General features: G+C 44.1%; 1 protein-coding gene across 1 annotated transcript in view; it reads left to right on the top strand.

Moving 5' to 3' along the window:
- The window catches only part of CACNA1S (calcium voltage-gated channel subunit alpha1 S), a 1485309-nt gene that overhangs the window by 1277939 nt on the left and 184422 nt on the right, over positions 1–22948 (top strand). The window contains exon 37 of the mRNA XM_073685020.1: positions 22724–22825. Within this exon, the coding sequence (XP_073541121.1) occupies positions 22724–22825 (102 nt within the window). The remainder of the gene's footprint in view (positions 1–22723; positions 22826–22948) is intronic.

The raw sequence follows: 22948 nt of genomic DNA, 5'->3' as shown, positions 1-22948 counted from the left end.
CTGCACCTGGCAACTGCCTTTAACAAAGTGGACCATTCCCTCTTACTAGAGACTTTCTGATCTCACTACAGACTTGGCCATTTGTTGGATCTCCTCGTACCTAACAGACTGGACATTCAGTGTCTCCCACTCATACATCACCTCCTCATCTCATCCCCAAGGTGTTCCCCATGGTTCTGTCACGGGTGTGTCAGGTGTGACAGACAGTCGCTCTGTAGCCGGCTGCAGAAGGTCACTGCGCTTGGCATTGCAGATGCCTTCTTGATCCTCTCATCTCTTTAGTATGGTTATATTCTTCTTCCTTTAGGACCCAGCAGCTACCTCCACCTATTGATGCTGATTGACACACCCTTGCTTGATAGTTAAAAACTCTTAGTTTCTCCAGAGAGGCGCCGGTGATAGTTCATTGTACCTGTGCAGGCTTGGAGCACTAGCAGTTGGCTAGTTTCTTCTCTGGTGCCCTTGGCGGGCAGCTAGCGTTATCTCTCTGATGCCCGCTCAAGCTAAGTGCATTCCCTTTGTTTGTCTACCTTGTTGTCTTTAGTTTGTAGTGGGGCTTGACTAGTGCTCACCCTGTCCCCTCCCTATCTAAGGCCAAGCTCTAGAGACATTCAGGGCTTAGGTTCCTGCTCAGCGATACGTGTGGATCCTATATAAGGATGATAGGGTAGGCAGGGTGATTTTAGATCTGCCTAGTGGCCTCCACTCCCCCTTTCCCTAGTTTTTGGGCTTCCTTCCCCTCTTCCCTTCGTGTTGCACTTAGTATTTCCCTCACCTTGTGTGACAGGTTCAGTTCTAGAACCCCTGCTCTTCTCCATCTATACCTTCGTCCTCAGACAGCTCATAGAGTCTCACGGCTTTCAGCATCACCTCTATGTTGATGAAACACAGATATAACTCTCTGAACCTGATATCACCTCCTTACTAATCAGAATCCCACAATGTGTCCGCTATTTCATCTTTCTTTTTTGCTTGATTTGTAAAACTTAACATGGATAAAACCGAATTCATCATCTTTCCACTATCTCATTCATCCCGTCCAACTGACCTATCCATCAAAGTCAATGGCTGCCCACTCTCCCCAGTCCCACAAGCTTGACTCTGATATGTCCTTCAAATGTCAAACTCCAACTCCAAAATATCTCAGCACATTCCTCCACCATGAATCTACAAAAACACCAGTGCACGCCCTCATCATCTCAGCGCCTCGACTACTGCAAGCTCCTGCTCTGTGACCTCCCTTCTACCACTCCCTTTTTTGGTTGGTCAAGAAACACAGACTATTGTTCATATGAGCCTGGGTGACTTTTAAGTTGCTGTTTGCTGCAACTCATTGTCTACTATCTTTGAGGGACAGGGACATAGGTAATTGAACAATAGATGTTTGTTAATATGCTGATTACACATTGTACCAGGACAGCCAGTTTGTTGACCTGCAAAACAGAGAAGGGCAAACTATGCAGATTGACTAAACACTCAAACAATGCGAGTTGACATGTTGACAATGACCTGAACCACAGACAGGGCATAAAAAGGGATTTTCTATTCTTCTGGCTTAAGAGAGTGACTTGACAGAACAGCAGCCAGGACACTATGACTCCATAAAGAGACTCTCTACCAAGACAACATGGCTCTATCAAGAGGGACACCGATTTGATATTTTAGGGACCAAGGCCCCAGCTGAAAGAATACAGATCTGCTCTATTGACTATCACTGAACCCATGGATATGTTTGGAGAAGCCAGGTTGGGACCAATCCAGTCACCTGGCTTCTTGGAGACATTCGGAGAATCCAGGTTGCGCAGCCTCTGGTCACCTAGAACCCATGGAAACATTTTGGAAAGCTAGGATTGTGACCCTCCGGTCACCTGACCCCCATGGATACTTTGGAGAAGCCAGGTTGGGGCCATCCGGTCACCTGGCCACATGCCTCAATGGACTGTCAACTTCCTAAGCTTGTCGTTACCTCCTCTCTGTGGGTACCCACCAAAAGCAGGGTTCCACTGGTGGGAATAGTCAACCCCGGAAGCTCGGAAGTCACAACTGCTCTAATCCAGGAGAGTCAGTTGAAGGGTTAGACTGTAATTTTGCACCATCTTTGGTATTTTGCTGGGACTGTTCTACATGTTATTGTCTGTTTAGTGGTTCAATAAAGTATTGCCACACTGTTTTACCCTCACCCTGTGTTGTCTGCGTAATATTAAGCCCAAATTAAAAAGGACAGCGGGAATTCAGTCGGATGAGTCCTGGTCCATGCGGTCTCCGGCCAGTGGATTAGAGCACCCACTGACTCCGCGTGTCTTCACAGGCCCCTTATAGTTACAGGCATTGTACAGTGATACAGGGATCTCATCCTTCTGTCAGCCAATCACAGACTCTGCTTTCTGAGCACATATGGGTTTGACAGGGGATGAATAACAAGTGTTTTTCTTTAGAGTCACATCTTGGATCAGGAAGCTGTAGAAGAGGGCTGATGGAGTACAATTGCAGTTTCTCTTATAGAAAATTTGTAAGAATTTTGTTTAACAAAATAAAACTTCATTAATGGTGACCCCTTCCCGACATATGTCTCTGCCATTGGGCGAGTTGGCGCTCAGTGTCTGCATCTTTCCTGGCAGATGATGGCTGACTTAATCAGCCATCATGTGCCTCTAACTGCAGCGGGTGCAGCGGAACTCAGCCTGTGGCTGGTAACCTGGTAAATGCTGCAGTCAATCTCTGACGTGATCGCGGGGTGTCGATGGGTTGTTATGACAGCCGGGTATCTGCTGGAGACCTCCATGCTTGTCATGACAGTTCTCCTGTGTAAACCAGCCTGTAGCCTACGTTCACAGGAGATTGTGATTTTTTACAATACAGAGCAGTGCTGATGCTAAGATGATCGCAGCTTAATGTTCCCTAAAGAGACTATTAAATACAGTAGAAAAAAAAGCTTTTAAAAATATAAAAAAAATAAAAGATATAAAAGTTCAAAACACCCCCCTTTGTCCCACTAAAAATAAAGCAATTAAAAAAAATACACATATTTAGTGTCACTGCATTCGTAAAAGTCAGATCTATCAAAATATAAAAATAAATTCATTTTATTGGTACATAGTGTAACAAGAAAAAAATAGGTTTTTTTTGGCAACTGCAACATTACAATAAAATGCAAGAGGAGGCAAACAAAATATCGTATCTACCACAAAATGTTATCAGTAAAAATGGCAGCTCTGGGTGCAAAAAATAAACCCTCACACAGCCCCAGATTCCGAAAAATGAGAATGTTACAGGTCTCAGAAAATGGTAATCGCAATATTTTTTTTTTTATTACAAATTTTCAATTTTGTTTTAACCACTTAAATAAAAAAAACAATAGCTATCATATTGCCCACTCAGTTTTACCATATAGTGAACATGGTAAATAAAGAGCCCAAAAAACAATTGTGGAATTGCACTTTTTATTGCAATTTTAATGTACTTGGAATTTTTTTCCCATTTTCTAGTACACTATGTGGCAGATTGAATGGTGTCATACAAAAATACAACTCGTCCCGCAAGACACAAGCCCTCATTTCCCCATGTTATGGTTCTTAGAAGGGGAGGAAAATTTGATACTTAAAACAACTGAAAATTGCCCAAGGGTGAAACGGTTAAAGGGGTATTCCCATCTCCAAGATCGTATCCCAATATGTAGTAGGTGTAATAATAATAATATTAGCAAATATCTCCAATTAGAAATGTAGTATAGTATTTTTGATTCGCTATCTCTTACCTCATGTGCAGGCATCACAGGACCTTAGGTATCCATGGTTACGACCAGTAGCAACTAGCTTACTAACTGTCACTTTATCAGTGGACTTAACCGTGGATACCTAAGGTCCTGCGATGCCTGCATATGTGGAAAGAGACATAGCAAATCAAAAATACTATACTACATTTCTAATTGGAGGTATTTGCTAATATTACTATTACTAGCTATTGAACCCGTTCTACGCCCAGGTGGCGAGCATTTTTATTGGTATATGGTCTACCATGCTGTATGTGCTGCCCCCCCCCTGGTATTTGTGCTGCCCCCATCCTATCCTGGTATGCATGGGACCCCTCATCCCCAATCCTGGTATATATGGCACTGCTCACCCCCAATTCTGGTATGCATGGCACCCCTCACCCCCCAATCCTGGTATGTCTGGTACCCCTCACTCCCAATCCTGGTATGCGTGGTCCCCTCACCCCCCCCAATCCTGGTATGCATGGTACCCCTCAACCATCAATCCTGGTATGTGTGGTACCCTCACCCCCCAATCCTGGTATGTGTGGTACCCCTCATCCCCCCTGTTAGGCATCGGGCGTTTGCTGGATTTGAAATGAGATTAGAGCCATCAGTGGAGTTTGTGGTCTCCTATTCCGGTCCAGCCAGGGCTGCTCAGCATCGTTATCAGTCCCAACGCCTAGCTGGTGCACGAGATGTACAAGTTGTCTCACTGGTCTTTGTTCCTAGCAACATGAAGCGTAGGTTGCGGAGGGAGACAGGGCTGCTACAGCTTAAGTCCAGGTTTCACTGCACTGGGCATGCCCGTGACATGGCGGACCGTGATTGGTGGTTTGGGAGTCAGCTGATCCGGTGACCTGGCACCACCTGATTGGTCGCGGGTGACTTCACCAATAGTGTGACGGTGGGCAGGACTTAATCTTTAAATAGCCCGCCCACAAACATGGGGGCATGCTCTGATCATTGAGCTGTGATGGTGTTGTTGTGTGGATGCTTGGTCGTTTGGGCTCCACGTGTGCTTTACCTTCTGTCAGGCAGGTTTAGCGGGGGATAGGCAGCCTTAGATGGAGGGAGGCAGGTAGCTTCGTCTGACAGTCTGGCTCCGACAAAGCGGTCGCTATACACCCCGAGCAGTCTGCAGATGCCATATTCCCGGCACCACCTGTAAGCCACGTGGAGAGATACTCCTCAGTCTGGTAGCACGCCGGCTAGGAGCACGTATACGCTGGCGTGTATCACACACGCATCCTAGCGCCTGCTATGTAGTCCCTGTGCTGTAAACAGGGCTACAGATACATTATTTATCGCACATCTCTCGTGCAGTTAACGGAGATAGTGCGAAACAATTTTCCCGTTCTGGTGTGCAGTAACACGGACGGGATTGTTATTTCAGTTGGTTGTTTTACCTTCTTACCCGGAAGGTGTGCTGCTGCAGTCCTCCAGGCTGCATCGCGGACCCCGGGTTCGGTTTTATTATTATTATTATTATTATTATTAATTTATATAGCGCCATTGATTCCATGGTGCTGTACATAAGGGGTTACATACAAAATACAAATATCACTTACAGTAAACTATACAGTAAACACTGATAGACTGGTACGGAGGGAAGAGGACCCTGCCCTTGCGGGCTTACATTCTAAAGGAATGGGGAGGAGACAGTAGGTTGGGGGGGTTACAGTAGCTCAGGTGTTGAGGTGGCATTGTGGTCAATGCAGTTTGTAAGCTTTCTTGAAGAGATGGGTTTTCAGGTTCCGTCTGAAGGATCCAGATGTGGTGGATAATCGGATGTGTTGAGGCATGGTTGCTTTCCATTATTTAAAAAAGTTGTTTGCAACCGTCCCCTTAACACCCCCATTCCTGGTATGCGTGGTACCCCTCATCCCCCCAATCCTGGTATGTGTGGTACCCCTCATCCCCCCAATCCTGGTATGTGTGGTACCCCTCATCCCCACAATCCTGGTATGTGTGGTACCCCTCATCCCCCCAATCCTGGTATGTGTGGTACCCCTCACCCCCCAATCCTGGTATGTGTGGTACCCCTCACTCCAATCCTGGTATGTGTGGTACCCCTCACCCCCCAATCCTGGAATGTGTGGTCCCCTCACCCCAATCCTGGTATGTGTAGCCCCCGCATCCCTTTCACGCTGTACACACATCTAAAAAATTCAACACTTATACTCACCTTTCTTCTCTGTGCTCCAGCGCTGCTGCTCCCTGTTCTGCCGGAGGCCGGGGCAGGAGTGCGGTGCCAGAGCACCACGCTGTCCTGCGCCATTTTGCTGAAGACACTGCAAATGTGTCTTCAGTAAAATGGCGCCGGATAGCGCTGTGCGCATGCGCCGATCCGACGCCTCACTCCTGCCCCGGTCTCCAGCGAAGAGAGGCGCCGCAGCAATGCTCCTCCTGGTCAGGTAAGTATGTAAGTATGGCGCCGGAGATTGCAGTATGCGTTCAGTGTCTACGCATACCGCGATCTCCGGCGCCATACACTCCTCTTACCTGTAATGGCTCCATGCGTTCTTCTGTCTGGAGCCAGACTGCGCGTTGCGCTTGCGCAGGCTATCGAGGCTTCAGACAGAGGGATGCATCCCCGGTTATATTATAGATTACACCTACTGCATATTGAGATAGGATCTTTGAGATGGGAATACCCCTTTAATGAGCAAGTTGTCAGCAGTAGTCATCTTACAGAAAAGCAGTCATGTCCCCAAACTGCAGATGTGACTGGCTCTGTGCGAATAACAAATGAGCACAACGGCCATTGACAGGCACTAGCTAGGTCTATAAAATAGATCAGACTGGTACATGCTGCCATTTTTTTCACACAGACTGTTGTTCCGTATGAAAACTTGTATGTGTGCACTGACTCATTGAGATGACTGATTGTACAGTATATGCGGTCAGTGTGCTGCTCTTGCTCAACAAACAGCATACGGACCGAAATACAATCATCTGAATGAGCTAAAACTGTTAAAACTCTTTATATAAATTGAACCCTTTTGCAACTTAGGACATAATAGTATTTCCTGGGTTGGGTCCTCATGTACAGAGGGCGCTCAGGAGCTGAACCCGCACCATACCCAGTAGCACAAGCCATGATTACACAGGTCATCTGCGCATAACAGCAATAACCATACCTTGCTCTGATTGCTGCTGTCTTACCAATTAAACATTGCTGTCAATCACTGACAGAAGCATTTAAATGATGTGATTGCCAATTCAAACGTGCAAATTCAACTTCCATTTCCCACTTTCCCCCTGAGATTGCAGTGTGCCAATGAGTTATCATGGCAGACAGGTGCCTGTTAAAGGCTGCCATCTTTGTCCCCTTGTGAAGCTCAGCCTATGGCCTGTTCTCATTTTTTGCTCTAACCTAATGGAACCTGACATCATGGTTTAACACTAAAAGGAGCACTTCATCAGCCTTCTAATAACCTCTTTAATTATGCCTGTATTATCCCTAAATGTTATATACAGTATATGTGTTTCAAAACTATGTTGTTCCTCTTTTCCTGCACTCTGCACAAGCTGGGATGTCAGTCACACTGCTGTGGGTGTGCTATGAAACTGAGAAGTGCACACTGCACAGTGGAGCGATAACACTATTAATGGGACGACTAGTCTGGGGAAACCAATGCCCCCTCGACTAGTCTGAAACTAATTAGCATATTGGAAATGTATTTTTAACTTTCTTTTTTGCAATCATTTATATTTTACAAAGAGCTTGTTAGGCAGGGTGTTGACATAAGAATAAACACATGGTGATTTTTGGAATTCAGGGGACCTGTCTGGTTCCCTTTAATGCGCCTTGTACAGTACTGGTATATAGAGATGCATACAGTGGTGTGAAAAATTGTTTGCCCCTTCCTGATTTCTTATTCTTTTGGATGTTTGTCACACTTAAATGTTTCAGATCACATTACAAATTTTGAATATTTGTCAAAGATAACACAAGTAACCATAAAATGCGTTTTTTAAATGAAGGTCTTTATTATTAAGAGAAAAAGAAATCCAAACCTACCGGGCCCTGTGTGAAAAAGTGAATGCCCCTAAACCTAATAACTCTTTGGGCCACCCTCAGCTGCAATAGCTGCAATAAAGCGTTTGCGATAACTGGCAATGAGTCTTTTACAACTCTGCAGGAATTTTGGCCCACTCATCTTTGCAAAATTGTTGTAATTCTGCCTCATTGGAGGGTTTCCGAGCATGAACCACATTTTTAAGGTCATGCCACAGCATCTCAATTGGATTAAGGTCAGTATTTTGACTAGGCCACTCCAAAGCCATAATTTTGTTTTTCTTAAGCCATTCAGAGGTAGACTTGCTGGTGTGTTTTGGATCATTATCCTGCTGCATAACCCAAGTGCGCTTCAGCTTGAGGTCACGAATAGTGATGAGCGAGTATGTTCTGTTAACCCTTTCGGCGAGTATGCTCGGGCTGAGCACCGAGTAGTTACAGCTGCTCAGTGTTATATTTGAATCACTTCCGTGTGCATGATTTGTGACTGTTTGACAGCTTTAGTAGATGTAAGGAATGTCTATTTCTTACACATTCCTTACATCACTAGTCACGAACAGATAGCCGGACATTCTCCTTCAGGATTTTTTGGTAGACAGCAGAATTCATGGTTCCATTTACCACAGCAAGTCTTCCGGGTCCTGAAGCAGCAAAACAGCTCTAGACCATCACACTACCACCACCATATTTAACTGTTGGTATGATGTTCCTTTTCTGAAATGCTGTATTACTTCTATGCCAGATGTAATGGGACATACACCTTCCAAAAAGTTCAACTTTTGTCTAGTCAGTCAACAGAGTATTCTCCCAAAAGTGTTGGCAATCATCAAGATGTTTTCTGGCAAAACTGAGATGAGCCTTTCTGTTCTTTTACTCAGCAGTGGTTTTCGTCTTGGAACTCTGCCATGCATACCATTTTTGCCCAGTCTCTTTCTTATGGTGGAGTCATGAACACTGACATTAACTGAGGCAAGAGTTATTTTTATGTTGGTGTGAGGTATTTTTTGACCTCTTGAATAAGTCGTTGCTGCACTCTTGGGGTAATATTGGTCTGCCGACCACTCCTGGGAAGGATCACCGCTGTCCCATGTTTTTGCCAATTGTGGATAATGGTTCTCACTGTGGTACGCTGGAGTTCCAAAAGTTTTAGATATGGCTTTATAACCTTTTCCAGACTGATAGATCTCAATTACTTTATTTCTCATTTGATCCTGAATTTCTTTGGATCTCAGCATGATGTGTAGCTTTTGAGGATCTTTTAGTCTACTTCACTTATTCAGGCAGATCGTATTTAGGTGATTTCTTGATTGAGAACAGGTGTGGCAGTAATCAGGCCTGTGTTTTGCAAAGGAGATTGAACTCAGCTTCACAAAGATGTGATAAACCACAGCTAATTTATGTTTCATGCCAGTCACACAGATACGTGTGATGCACAGAGTCTGGCTGACAGCCTATTGATGACGCCCATACTATTAGATCAGACGGGCTGCCCAGCACCTTATAAGTGCACCCCACAAGACAGACGTGTGCATTACACGTATCTGTGTGACTGGCGTCCTATGCAAGCCTCATCTGTGTGCATTTTTAATGCTACACAGCCACACCTTCCATGGTTTGGTAGGTCTGTGAGGTGCTGTTTGCATCAGTATTTTGCACCTGTGCTGCCCCAGCCTTTATCATGGGGGTCTGCTGCATCCTGCTAGTGCATTGGTAATCTGACCTGATAAGGCTGTTTTTTTTCTCTGTGAAGTGCATCACAATATATACACTGCTCAAAAAAATAAAGGGAACACTCAAATAACACATCCTAGATCTGAATAAATGAAATATTCTCATTGAATACTTTGTTCTGTACAAAGTTGAATGTGCTGACAACAAAATCACACAAAAATCATCAATGGAAATCAAATTTATTAACCAATGGAGGCCTGGAGTTGGAGTCACCCCCAAAATTAAAGTGGAAAAACACACTACAGGCTGATCCAACTTTGATGTAATGTCCTTAAAACAAGTCAAAATGATGCTCAGTATTGTGTGTGGCCTCCACATGCCTGTATAACCTCCCTACAATGCCTGGGCATGCTCCTGATGAGGTTGCGGATGGTCTCCTGTGGGATCTCCTCCGAGACCTAGACCTGGCATCCGCCAACTCCTGGACAGTCTGTGGTGCAACGTGACGTTGGTGGATGGAGTGAGACATGATGTCCCAGATGTGCTCGATCGGATTCAGGTCTGGGGAACGGTCGGGCCAGTCCATAGCTTCAATGCCTTTATCTTGCAGGAACTGCTGACAAACTCCAGCCACATGAGGTCTGGCATTGTCCTGCATTAGGAGGAACCCAGGGCCAACCGCACCAGCATATGGTCTCACAAGGGGTCTGAGGATCTCATCTCGGTGCCTAATGGCAGTCAGGCTACCTCTTGCGAGCTCATGGAGGGCTGTGCGGCCCTCCAAAGAAATGCCACCCCACATTATTACTGACCCACTGCCAAACCGGTCATGCTGAAGAATGTTGCAGGCAGCAGATCGCTCTCCACGGCGTCTCCAGACTCACGTCTGTCACATGTGCTCAGTGTGAACCTGCTTTCATCTGTGAAGAGTACAGGGCGCCAGTGGCGACTTTGCCAATCCTGCTATTCTGTGGCAAATGCCAAGCATCTTGCACGGTGTTGGGCTGAGAGCACAACCCCCATCTGTGGACGTCGGGCCCTCATACCACCATCATGGAGTTGGTTTCTAACCGTTTGTGCAGACAAATGCACATTTGTGGCCTGCTGGAGGTCATTTTGCAGGGCTCTGGCAGTGCTCCTCCTGTTCCTCCTTGCACAAAAGCGGAGGTAGCGGTCCTGCTGCTGGGTTGTTGCCCTCCTACTCCCCCCTCCATGTCTCCTGGTCTACTGGCCTGCCTCCTGGTAGCGCCTCCAGCCTTTGGACACTACGCTGACAGACACAGCAAACCTTCTTGCCACAGCTCGCATTGATGTGCCATTCTGGATGAGCTGCACTACTTGAGCAACTTCTGTGGGTTGTAGAGTCCATCTCATGCTACCACGAGTGTGAAAGCACAACCAACATTCAAAACTGACCAAAACATCAGCCAGAAAGCATTGGTACTGAGATGTGGTCTGTAGTCCCCACCTGCAGAACCACTCCTTTATTGAGTGTGTCTTGATAATTGCCAATAATTTCCATCTATTGTCTATTCTATTTGCAGCATGTGAAATTGATTGTCAATCAGTGTTGCTTCCTAAGTGGACAGTTTGATTTCACAGAAGTTTGATGTACTTGGAGTTATATTCTGTTGTTTAAATGTTCCCTTTATTTTTTTGAGCAGTGTATATACATATTATATCTATCTATCTATCTATCTATCTATCTATCTATCTATCTATCTATCTATCTACTTATATACACACATGGTCAAAATTGTTGGTACCCCTCGTTTAATGAAAGAAAAACCAACAATGGTCACAGAAATAACTTGAATCTGACAAAAGTAATAATAAATTAAAAATCTATGAAAATGAACAAATGAAAGTCAGACATTGCTTTTCAACCCTTCTTCCACAGAATTTAAAAAAAAATTAAACTCATGAAATAGGCCTGGACAGAAATGATGGTACCCCTGAAAATAATGTGATAAAATGGACATGTTAAATCAAGCTGTGTCCAGTAATTAGCATCACAGGTGTCTACAATCTTGTAATCAGTCAGTGGGCCTGTATATAGGGCTACAGATACTCACTGTGCTGTTTGGTGACATGTTGTGTACAACACTCAACATAGACCAGAGGAAGTAAAGGAAAGAGTTGTCTCAGGAGATTAGAAAGAAAATTATAGACAAGCATATTAAAGGTAAAGGTTATAAGGCCATCTCCAAGCAGCTTGATGTTCCTGTGACTACAGTTGCACATATTATTCAGAAATTTAAGATCCATGGGACTGTAGCCAATCTCCTATGGACGTGGCCGCAGGAAGAAAATTGATGACAAATCATAGAGATGGATAATACGAATGGTAACAAAAGAGCCCAGGATAACTTCTAACGAGATTAAAGGTGAACTTCAAGCTCAAGGAACATCAATGTCAGATCGCACCATCCGTCATTGTTTGATCCAAAGTGGACTTCATGGGAGATGACCAAGGAGAACATCATTGTTGAAAAAAAATGATAAAAAACCCAGACTGGAATTTGCCAAACTACGTGTTGACAAGCCACAAAGCTTCTGGGAGAATGTCCTATGGACATATGAGGCAAAAATGGCAGTTTTTGGCAAGGCACATCAGCTCTATGTTCACAGATGGAAAAATTAAGCATATCAAGAAAAGAACACTGTCCCTACTGTGAAACATGGAGGAGGCTCTGTTATGTTCTGGGACTGCTTTGCTGCATCTGGCACAGGGTGTCTTGAATCTGTGCAGGGTACAATGAAATCTCAAGACTATCAAGGGATTCTAGAGAGAAATGTGCTGCCGAGTGTCAGAAACCTTTGTCTCAGTCGCAGGTCATGCATTGGTCTTGCAACAGGATAATGACCTAAAACACACAGCTAAGAACACCCAAGAATGGCTAAGAGGAAAACATTGGACTATTCTGAAGTTGCCTTCTATGAGCCCTGACCTAAATCCTATTGAGCATCTTTGGAAAGAGCTGAAACATGCCGTCTGGAAAAGGCAACCTTCAAACACGAGACAACTGGAGCAGTTTGCTCATGAGGAGTGGGCCAAAATACCTGACGAGAGGTGCAGAAGTCTCATTGACAGTTACAGGAATCGTTTGATTGCAGTGATTGCCTCAAAAGGTTGTTCAACAAAATATTAAGTTAAGAGTATCATCATTTCTGTCCAGGCCTGTTTCATGAGTTTCATTTTTTTTTAAATTCTGTGGAAGCAGGGTTGAAAAGCAATGTCTGACTTTCATTTGTTCATTTTCATAGATTTTTAATTTATTATTACTTTTGTCAGATTCAAGTTATTTCTGTGCCAATTGTGGGTTTTTCTTTCATTAAACGAGGGGTACCAACAATTTTGACCTCGTGTGTATATATAAATATACATACTTTTGTGCATGTGTGTATTATGTACATATATGTATAATGGGCAAATGTGCATATTATATTACATTGTGAATATGTGAATGTACAAGTAAATGTGCATGTGTTTATGTGGGTGGGACTTGATAGGGCGGCCCAGACACAAGTCCAGCACAGGGGCCCTTCACGGTCAGTGTCCACCCCTGGTCCTCCCATATGTATTATGACAGCCACACTGTACTCCCATAGATATTATGACAGTCACACCATCCTCCCTTATGAAACATGACTAGCAAACTGTACCCCCTTATTAACTATGGCCACCACACCATACTCCATACTGTCTTATGAACTGTAACACCACCATCCTCTCTTCTGAACTTTGGCTGTCACACTGTTGACGCTTATGAACAATATCCACCACATGATCCACCATTAAGAACTATGACTGGCTTACCATCCACCCTTATGAACTATAACCACCACACTGTCCTTCCTTATGAACTACATTGTCTTCCCTTATGAGCTATAACACCCATTCTCCCTTATCACAAAGCCCCTCTCCATACTGTGCCAACTATCTACATTTTACCATCCTCCCACAGCCCCATCACTATTCTGTGCCCTCTTCATACTGTATCCTCACATTGTCCACCCACACTGTACCTCCACTCCATACTGTGCCCTTTTACTTTGCCTTTTTTGTAGATTGATCCCCCCTCCAATACTGTGCCCCACACTATCCCTCACTCTGTTATACTGACAACCCCCACTCTTGAAGTCTACAGTAAAAGTCCTTTGTATCTTGAGCTTGAGCACTATGGTGCATTTACCATTTGCTGCCTCTGCCGTTGCTGTGCTGCAGCAATGTCATCAGTGTAATAAAGTCTCATCATGCCGCTGCACGTTGGGGAAGAGAGCTGATTAGTGCTCTACTGCCCCGGAAGCACTGGTACACTTGTTGCTTTAAATGCATTCACGTTTGAAAGGTGCTGTTGAAGTGAGGTTCAAAGGACCCCAACCCTTTGCTTATCCCTTGCCAAATTAACTTATTCAAGTGTATACGTGAAGCTTTGATATCAGACAGACAGAGTCAGATACTGAACTTCTCTTGAAGAGAAATGGCGCAGATGTGTTTATTATTCCAGCACAGCATATATGTTCAGCATAAAGGGTGGCCCCACTAGGGAGTCGCCCTGAGGCAACTGAGCAATCACAGTGGTCTCTGGCCCATGGTATAGATAAGTCTCATTATGTTTTCCTATGGGGTTAAATGTTTCCTCCCCAGATATTCTCCTCATTCGTCAGGATATTCTCTTGGGAGGTGTCATGTTGAATCCTTTGTCTCGTCTCCTTCTTGTAAACAATTTGAAAGTTCACCTTTATAACCAATTCCAACTAGTCCTTTCAGGATATTTATATAGTGACACACGAGTACAGATATCTGATATATATATATATGAAGGTTTTCATAATATATATTAAAGTAAGGGTATATATGACTAAATGATAAAACAAGATTGATAACATATAACAGAATATAAGTATAGATATTTAGTATACATCAGAGTTTCATATAATGTTTTTTTAGTAGATTTTAGAATCTTATCTTTAACAGTCCCCCCTAAAAACATTTTTGAAACCCTTCACCAGACACCCTCTCTGCTCAGCACTTGTAGAAATACATAGCAAAGATTTCACACAAAAGAATATAGAGGTTACATTTAATAATATAAACTCTAGATATAAGTAAATGAATCCTGCTTTCACAGCTCCCTTCTCCCTTGGCAGTGGGTGAACGCTCCAGCCGAAGTGCAAACACACAGACCCGCCCACGTACTTCTCCGCCCCTAGTGGGAGGAGCCAGCCGAGGCCGGATTCCCCAGACAAGCCCGTCCGCTGCACTGCCGGATGGACACGAACACACACAAACCACGACAAACATATAGGGAGCTATACAGGCACCACAATCCTTCACACATAACAAGATCGCCAGCGAAATCGCTACTGCGTGACGGGGCCTTTAGACTTATTACTGAAGACTGACTGTTTAATCTGGATTGTTGTCAAAGATTCTTCTATCCAGTTATTAGTTTCCTCATCAGTCATTACCATTATAGGATCCACAGTTTTTTGTATTAGTTTCCGTATACAAGGAACAACACAACATGCCATCATCGCTAGTATAATCATTATTACAAGAATCGCCATCCCCACCTGATCTAACCATCTGCCAGCCACTCATCCAGGAGAAATACTGATCCCATGGATTCTTGATCCCTGAATTTTCTTTAAGTTCTTCTGATAAGCTAGTAAGTTTCTTTAGAGCAATTGTTACTTTGCCTGTAGGGCCAACATTATCTGGAATATAGGTACAACAAGAGTCCCCAAACATCTTACATAAGCCCCCTTCTTTCCTGAGTAATTGCTACCTGAGACTCGGGATTCTGAACGCTCACAAAAACAATGCAGTAAAGGATATACAGTCTGATGGCTGTGCTGGTGCTGGGGTCCTCTTGCAATGTGAAGCGTGGATCCAAGTGGCCTTCCCTTCGACTTTGACTGATGTAGGTGTCACCAAGATCACTTGGAATGGGCCCTCGTATCTGAGAGGACTTCCGGACATGCTTCTTAACTACCACCCAGTCTCCAGGTTTGATTGAGTGACTATGCTCGTCACTGTCAGGATCTGGGATGGAAGACAAGACTGCAGCGTGTGTTATTACAAGTTCTTTGGACAATTGTATTACATAGTTAACAATAGTATCACTACCTGCAACCATCTCTTGGGGGAAATACCCTCCCAACCTTGGGGCTCCTCCAAACAAAATCTCATAAGGAGTCAGTTTGTGTTGGCCTGTCAGGGTGTTTCTGATTGAGTACAGGGCAATGGGAAGACCGTCAGGCCAGGGAATTTGTGTCTCCTGATTAATCTGTAACAATTTGGACTTTAAAGTACCATTCAGTCTCTCAACCTTCCCACTACTTTTGGGATTGTAAGGCGTATGAAGACCTAAGCTAGTTCCTACCATACTCCACAGATCCCTGTAGAGTTGGGCCGTGAATGCTGGTCCCTGGTCACTTTCTACTACTTCTGGTACCCCAAACCTACACACAATCTCTGTCATCAGTTTCTTAGCTGTGGTGCGGGCTGTCATGTTAGTGACTGGGTAGGCCTCAGGCCAGCCTGAAAACATATCCACTATTACCAGAACATATTCATATTTCCCTACTTTGGGCATCTGAATATGGTCAACTTGGATTCTCTGAAATGGGTACAGTGGTTTTGCCAGATGTTTTGGTGGAGTCTCTGTTTTTCCTGGATTGCAAGTTTCACAGATCAAGCAGGCCTTTGTGTATCGCAGAATGGGTGTTGATATTCCAGGTGCCAAGTATAATTTGTTTATCTTTCGGAACATCTGATCTCTTCCCAAGTGTGTGGCTCCATGAGCCCATGAGATTGCCGCTGGGTATAGTGTTCGTGGAAGGCATACTCTTGGACCTAACATCCATAGGCCATACTTGTCCTGCTTAGCTCCCGACTTCTTCCACTCTTCTTTTTCTTGTGCTCCAGCTTCTGCCTGATGTTTGTATAGTAAGGTCCATGGTGGTGTTATATGTTCATTCTCATTCTGATCTTGGATTTGTTTCTGACTTCTTGTCATAACCATTGTTTGGGGTGGGATTTGTTGTTCCTGCCGTGCCACTTCTGCTGTCTCTTTCCCTGGGCACCACTGAAGGGCCGCGTCCTTGGCTGCTTCATCCTCATAATGATTACCCAGGGCTTCTTCTGTATCCAAGCGTCTGTGTGCTCGGACTTTCATGACAACTACTTCTTCTGGCAACTTCAATGCCTCCAAAAGGTCTTTTACAAGACTTGCGTGTTTGATGGGTGTCCCGGTGGCTGTAAGAAATCCTCTGTTCTTCCACAGATAACAGAAATCATGTGCCACACCAAAGGATAGTTCGAATCCGTATAGATATTAATCTTCTTGCCCTCCCCTGCCTTGCAAGCCTCTGTGAGTGCAACTAGCTCCACCTCCTAAGCTGACATGGACCGGGGCAATGGGCCTATTGAGACAGGCTGGTCCATTGTGACTACTGCGTAGCCCGTGTGGAATCTTCCTGCTTATCAGCAAACCTAGAGCCATCCGTCCACATCTGGAGGTCTGAATTGGGGAGGGGCTCTTCTTGGATCTTCAACTTATGTTGTACTTCTGACATCATCTGTTCAATGCAATCATGCTCAAGAAGATCTATATTCGGGCCGTCTGGGTCAAAATCATGGGGCCTGAGATTAACGGGAGGAGAATTGTCCACATCATCCCCCCTGGAAAGAGGCAGCAGAGTGGCAGGGTTGAGTACTGTACATCTGTGGAGAGTGATGTTCTCAGGAAGCAAAAGGGAACACTCAAGACGGACATGTCTTTGCGCAGATAGGAATCTTGGCTGTGTCTGAGCAAGGATAGCCTTGAGGTCGTGAGGAGCCATAACACGGGTTTCATGTCCAAGGATCACATCAGCCGTCTTGTCAAGAAGCAAGTGTGCAGACTGAACAGCTCTGAGACATGAGGGGCGGCTCTGGCAACAGGATCAAGCCTTGCCGAGTAGTAGGCAACAGGTCTCATGCTGCCTCCATGTTTCTGGGCGAGAACTCCAGAGGCATGTCCCTTAACTTCGTATACAAACAGGTAGAAGGGCTTGGTATAAACAGGTATGCCCAAGGCTGGGGCAGATACGATGGCTTCTTTTAGCTTCTCAAAGGAGTCATACATCTGGCTGGGTATGTTATGACCATAGGTGATAAGATTATCTTCTCTTAGGACATCATGGGATAATCTTCTTCATCTGTAGTTAACATGGCAGTGACTGCTTTCTTCTGCTTTAATAGACACAAGAGAGGACAAATCTTGCCCCGTAGCTGAGTATGTCTTCTGAATAGCCAAAACTGCACGGTAGAAAGGCATGGGTTATTTCTCAGGGTCTGGCCATTGGTTGCAGAGTGTCATGGCCTGAGTCGGTGTGAATTTCACATACATGATAGGTTCTGGTTTGCCAAGAGCAGGTGGTGGCGTGATAGGCTTAAGGGTTAAATTAGATGGTGGTCTAGGTAGGCCTGGCAGCAACTTTTCTTCATCCACAACATTTTTAATTGGTACTGGTGTGATGGGAGTCACATGTGTTTGACAAGCATCTTTCATTGCATTGTAGTGTCAGTCTGTTTACTGACTAGACGTATCTCGGTTAGATGGCAAGAAGGCTTAGAGGCCTCTTCTATCACTGTCTGTACTAGCTCCCTTGCACATGCTCTGACTGGGTGTCCAAAGATACCGGAGCTAATTAAAGGAAGTGCTATAGTCTTAATGCCAGCAGTCTTGTTTGCAATGTCTAATGCTGCGTGTACAGTCTGGCACAAGAGCCGTGCACTATTATCTGGATAGGAAGGGTCATAGATGGGCCCCACTGCATGAATAATAGTGTTACAGGGTAAATCGCCTGATTCTGTAATTGTGACCATTGCTGGCTGGAAAGGACCATGTCGTCATACAATATTATCACTTTCCCTTTGAATACTGTCTCCCCCTGCCATAACAATATCTCTAGCCAGACCACCCCTGTGCTGCAGGTGGCTATTGGTAGCATTCCCTATAGCATCCACCCGTTGAGTGACCATGTTCCCTACACCTACAGAGATTAGTACCCCAGCCCCTGTCTGACACTGGGTAATCATTTTCTCAAAAATAGGATCCCAGTCCTCTGGGGGGCCCGACACAAAGCTGCCATTATCCACATGTTGATATGATGGGGCAACAGATGGAGCCCCTTCACCTGACTGAGGGACAGGTGATGTAAGAGCTGGGAACATTGGTGTCGGAGGTGGGGGAGATGCTGATGTAGATTGCTGAGGTGGGGTGTAATATTGTCCTTGCATAGTCACAACCGGATATATAGAAACTGGTGGAGAAACTAATTGGGCATTAGGCTTTGGAATATCTGTTGTCTCATTGTTATCAGGCCTTCCGGGTGGAGTAAGATGGCCGCCACAGGAAGTACCTGTGGGTGGGACTTCCTTTGAGTCATGCATTCCAAAGGTGGGAGGGCACCTGGGTGGTGTGTCTGTCCGGGAGCAGTCAAGAGAAGGCGCTGTGGCTACAAAGTCAATGGGGAGGGGGGATGGTCTATGAACTCCCTCCACAATGTAAACCATTGTCCCCAGAGTCTAAAGTTTGCACATCACTCCTAGAACATGTCCACCCCCTGAGGCCATTATAAGGTGGTGGCTCAACAGTTTTCAAAGCAACATTAAAAACATGGGGCTTAACATACATGTAATATACATCATTATCATCTGTTCTCTCTTCCTCTTCCCATCCCTCTTTTGCTATGTCATTTGCTATACGACCCCAGGCCATAGCCGCAGATAATAAACCTGTTTCCTCTAGTTTACCCCCTTTTTTTTTTTTTTTTTTCTCTCTCTTTAAAGCTATTTTCCACAGCCCCTGCTGAAGTCTTCCCCTCCTATTCATTCCTACAATGTCCATTAACTATTTAACCCTAGCAACATACTTAACCCCTTCCCTGTTGGCCGGCCACCAGTGTGTGAGCCATATAGCTGTTATTCGACACCTTGGTTTCCTTTGTGAACAGTCTCAAGAATTTCTGCATGGCTGAGGAATGTTGACACAGTACAAACAGGAAGACGGACCAGACAAAGTGAATTCTTGTGTCAGTATGACTCAATGAAACAGAATAATCTCCTTATAATAACTGCAGTTGCTAGCTGGCCAGCCTAGTTTCTGTTTATCCTCCCACGTACGTTCTATCTTTCAAGAACAGGACGTTTTTTTTAGGGAGCGATACAGATCTGCAAACCTTTTTTTTTTCCTTCACATCATCCCCCCTACGTTCTCTCTTTTTGCTTTTTCCGTCTGTATCCACCCTCGTGCGTTCTATCTTTCAAGAACAGGACGTTTTTTTAGGGAGCGATACAGATCTGCAAAACTTTTTTTTTTTTTTTTTTTCCCAAGAACAGGAGGTATATGGAGATGCAATGTGAGATTACACCCAGGAGAATACTCCGTTCACAAGCCACACACGACAGCCCATCCACTAAGTCAGTCTCAAACACAAACAAATTAGAATAGGCAAAGGTTACAGTGGATTGGAATGCAAGTGGGTTTCGATAACACCAGCAGGGTCACACCTACCCCCACTTAAGGATTGCCACAACAGACCGACTCGTGCCCTCTGCTAATCTATGAACGACTGGAAACACAAGCAAGTCTGTAATTACAGTGTAATTAGCTAGACTTACCGTGTAAGGGGGGTGATCAGGCCCATCCAGTCATCCACGATCCACAGCTGGACACCTTCATTCGGTCTGCCCTGGTGTGGTGCCCGTGTGGTGCCCCACGTTGGTTGCGCCAATTGTTGAAGTGAGGTTCAAAGGACCCCAACCCTTTGCTTATCCCTTGCCAAATTAACTTATTCAAGTGTATACGTGAAGCTTTGATATCAGACAGACAGTCAGATACTGAACTTCTCTTGAAGAGAGATGGCGCAGATGTGTTTATTATTCCAGCACAGCATATATGTTCAGCATAAAGGGTGGCCCCACTAGGGAGTCGCCCTGAGGCAACTGAGCAATCACAGTGGTCTCTGGCCCTTGGTATAGATAAGTCTCATTATGTTTTCCTATGGGGTTAAGTGTTTCCTCCCCAGATATTCTCCTCATTCGTCAGGATATTCTCTTGGGAGGTGTCACGTTGAATCCTTTGTCTCGTCTCCTTCTTGTAAACAATTTGAAAGTCCGCTTCTATAACCAGTTCTAACCAGTCCTTCCATGATATTTGTATAGTGCCACACGAGTACAGATATCTGATATATATATATATCAAGGTTTTCATAATATATATTAAAGTGAGGGTATATATGACTAAATGATATCCAATATAACAGATATATGCAAAACAAGATTCATAACATATAGCAGAGTATAAGTATAGATATTTAGTATACATCAGAGTTTCATATAATGTTTTTTTAGTAGATTTTAGAATCTTATCTTTAACAGTGCGACTACAATTACAGGTGCTTCTCACAAAATTAGAATATCATCAAAAAGTTAATTCATTTCAGTTCTCCAATACAAAAAGTGAAACTCATATATTATATAGAGTCATTACAAACAGAGTGATCTATTTCAAGTCTTTATTTCTGTTAATGTTGATGATTATGGCTTAGAGCCAATGAAAACACAAAAGTCATTATCTCAGTAAATTAGAATAATTAACAAAAACACCTGAAAGGCTTCCTACGCGTTTAAAAAGGTCCCTTAGTCTGTTTAAGTAGGCTCCACAATCATGGGGAAGACTGCTGACTTGACAGATGTCCAGAAGGCAGTCATTGGCACACTCCACAAGGATGGTAAGCCACAAAAGGTCATTTCTAAAGCTGGCTGTTCACAGAGTGCTGTTTCCAAGCATATTAATGGAAAGTTGAGTGTAAGGAAAAAATGTGATAGAAAAAGGTGCACAAGCAACCGGGATAACCGCACCCTTGAATGGATTGTTAAGAAAAGGTCATTCAAAAATTTGGGGGAGATTCACAAGGAGTGGACTGCTGCTGGAGTCATTGCTTCAAGAGCTACCACATACAGATGTATCCAGGACATGGGCTACAAGTGTCACATTCCTTGTGTCAAGCCACTCATGACCAATAGACAATGCCAGAAGGGTCTTACCTGGGCCATGGAGAAAAATACCTGGACTGTTGCTCAGTGGTCCAAGGTTTTGATTTCAGATGAAAGTAAATTTTGAATTTCATTTGGACATCAAGGTCCTAGAGTCTGGAGGAAGAGTGGAGAGGCACACAATCCAAGCTGCTTGAGATCTACTGTGAAGTTTCTACAATCAGAGATGGTTTGGGGAGCCATGTCATCTGCTGGTGTAGGTCCACTGTGTTTTATCAAGACCAAAGTCAGTGCAGTCTACCAGGAAATTTTAGAGCACTTCATGCGTCCCTCTGCTGACAAGCTTTCTTGGAGATGGAAATTTCTTTCTTCAGCAGGACATGGCTAAAAGTACCAATACCTGGTTTATAAACAACAGTATCACTGTGCTTGATTGGCCAGCAAACTCGCCTGACCTTAACCCCATAGAGAATCTATGGGGTATTGGCAAAAGGAAGATGAGAGACACCAGACCCAACAATGTAGACGAGCTGAAGGCTGCTATCAAAGCAACCTGGGCTACCATAATACCTCAGCAGTGCCACCGGCTGATCGCCTCCATGCCACGCCGCATTGATGCAGTAATTGATGCAAAAGGAGCCCCGAACAAGTATTGAGTGCATTTACTGAGCATACATTTCAGTAGGCCAACATTTCAGATTTTAAAAACATTTTTCAAGCTGTTGTTATAAAGTATTCTAATTTACTGAGATAATGACTTTTGTGTTTTCATTGGCTGTAAGCCATAATCACCAACATTAACAGAAATAAACACTTGAAATAGATCACTCTGTTTGTAATGACTCTACATAATATATGAGTTTCACTTTTTGTATTGAAGAACTGAAATAAATAACTTTTTGATGATATTCTAATTTTGTGATAAGCACTTGTAATTGTAGGAAACAAGACCACTGAGTTCTACATATATAAGCTGGACCTCCTGTACCTAGTGGAAAATATGGCTCTGTGTAGTTCCTGCTCTTAAATGCTGCAGCTCAGCTCCTATTCAAGTAAGAACAGCAACTACACAGTGAATCGAGCTGTGCAGGACTATTGCTATATTACTATGATAGAACAGAATGACATTGAGTAAAACTAGTTTAAAGTAAGCCTTAATATTTAAACTGGTACACGAAACTAAAAAAACAGATACTCATTTTATTTGGCCCTACATTCCTTTTAGGTAACTTTGAACAGAGCAATGAAGAACTGCGAATGATTATAAAGAAGATTTGGAAAAGAACGAGCATGAAACTCCTGGATCAGGTTATCCCACCAATTGGAGGCAAGTATGCGTAAATCATTATATAGTTTATTTTATCTCATGTAAAGTTTTACTTCACTTTTTTTTACATGGAATTAATGGATAAATAAACTGACACCAAACCCCTCCCTAATCCGGACCCCT

Source organism: Phyllobates terribilis, unplaced genomic scaffold (genome assembly GCF_046119375.1).
Source record: "Phyllobates terribilis strain yellow unplaced genomic scaffold, ASM4611937v1 Scaffold_1__5_contigs__length_1240528914, whole genome shotgun sequence".
Lineage (NCBI taxonomy): Eukaryota > Metazoa > Chordata > Amphibia > Anura > Dendrobatidae > Phyllobates > Phyllobates terribilis.
Note: the sequence above shows the minus strand (reverse complement) of the source record. Positions and strands in the feature narration are given on the sequence as shown.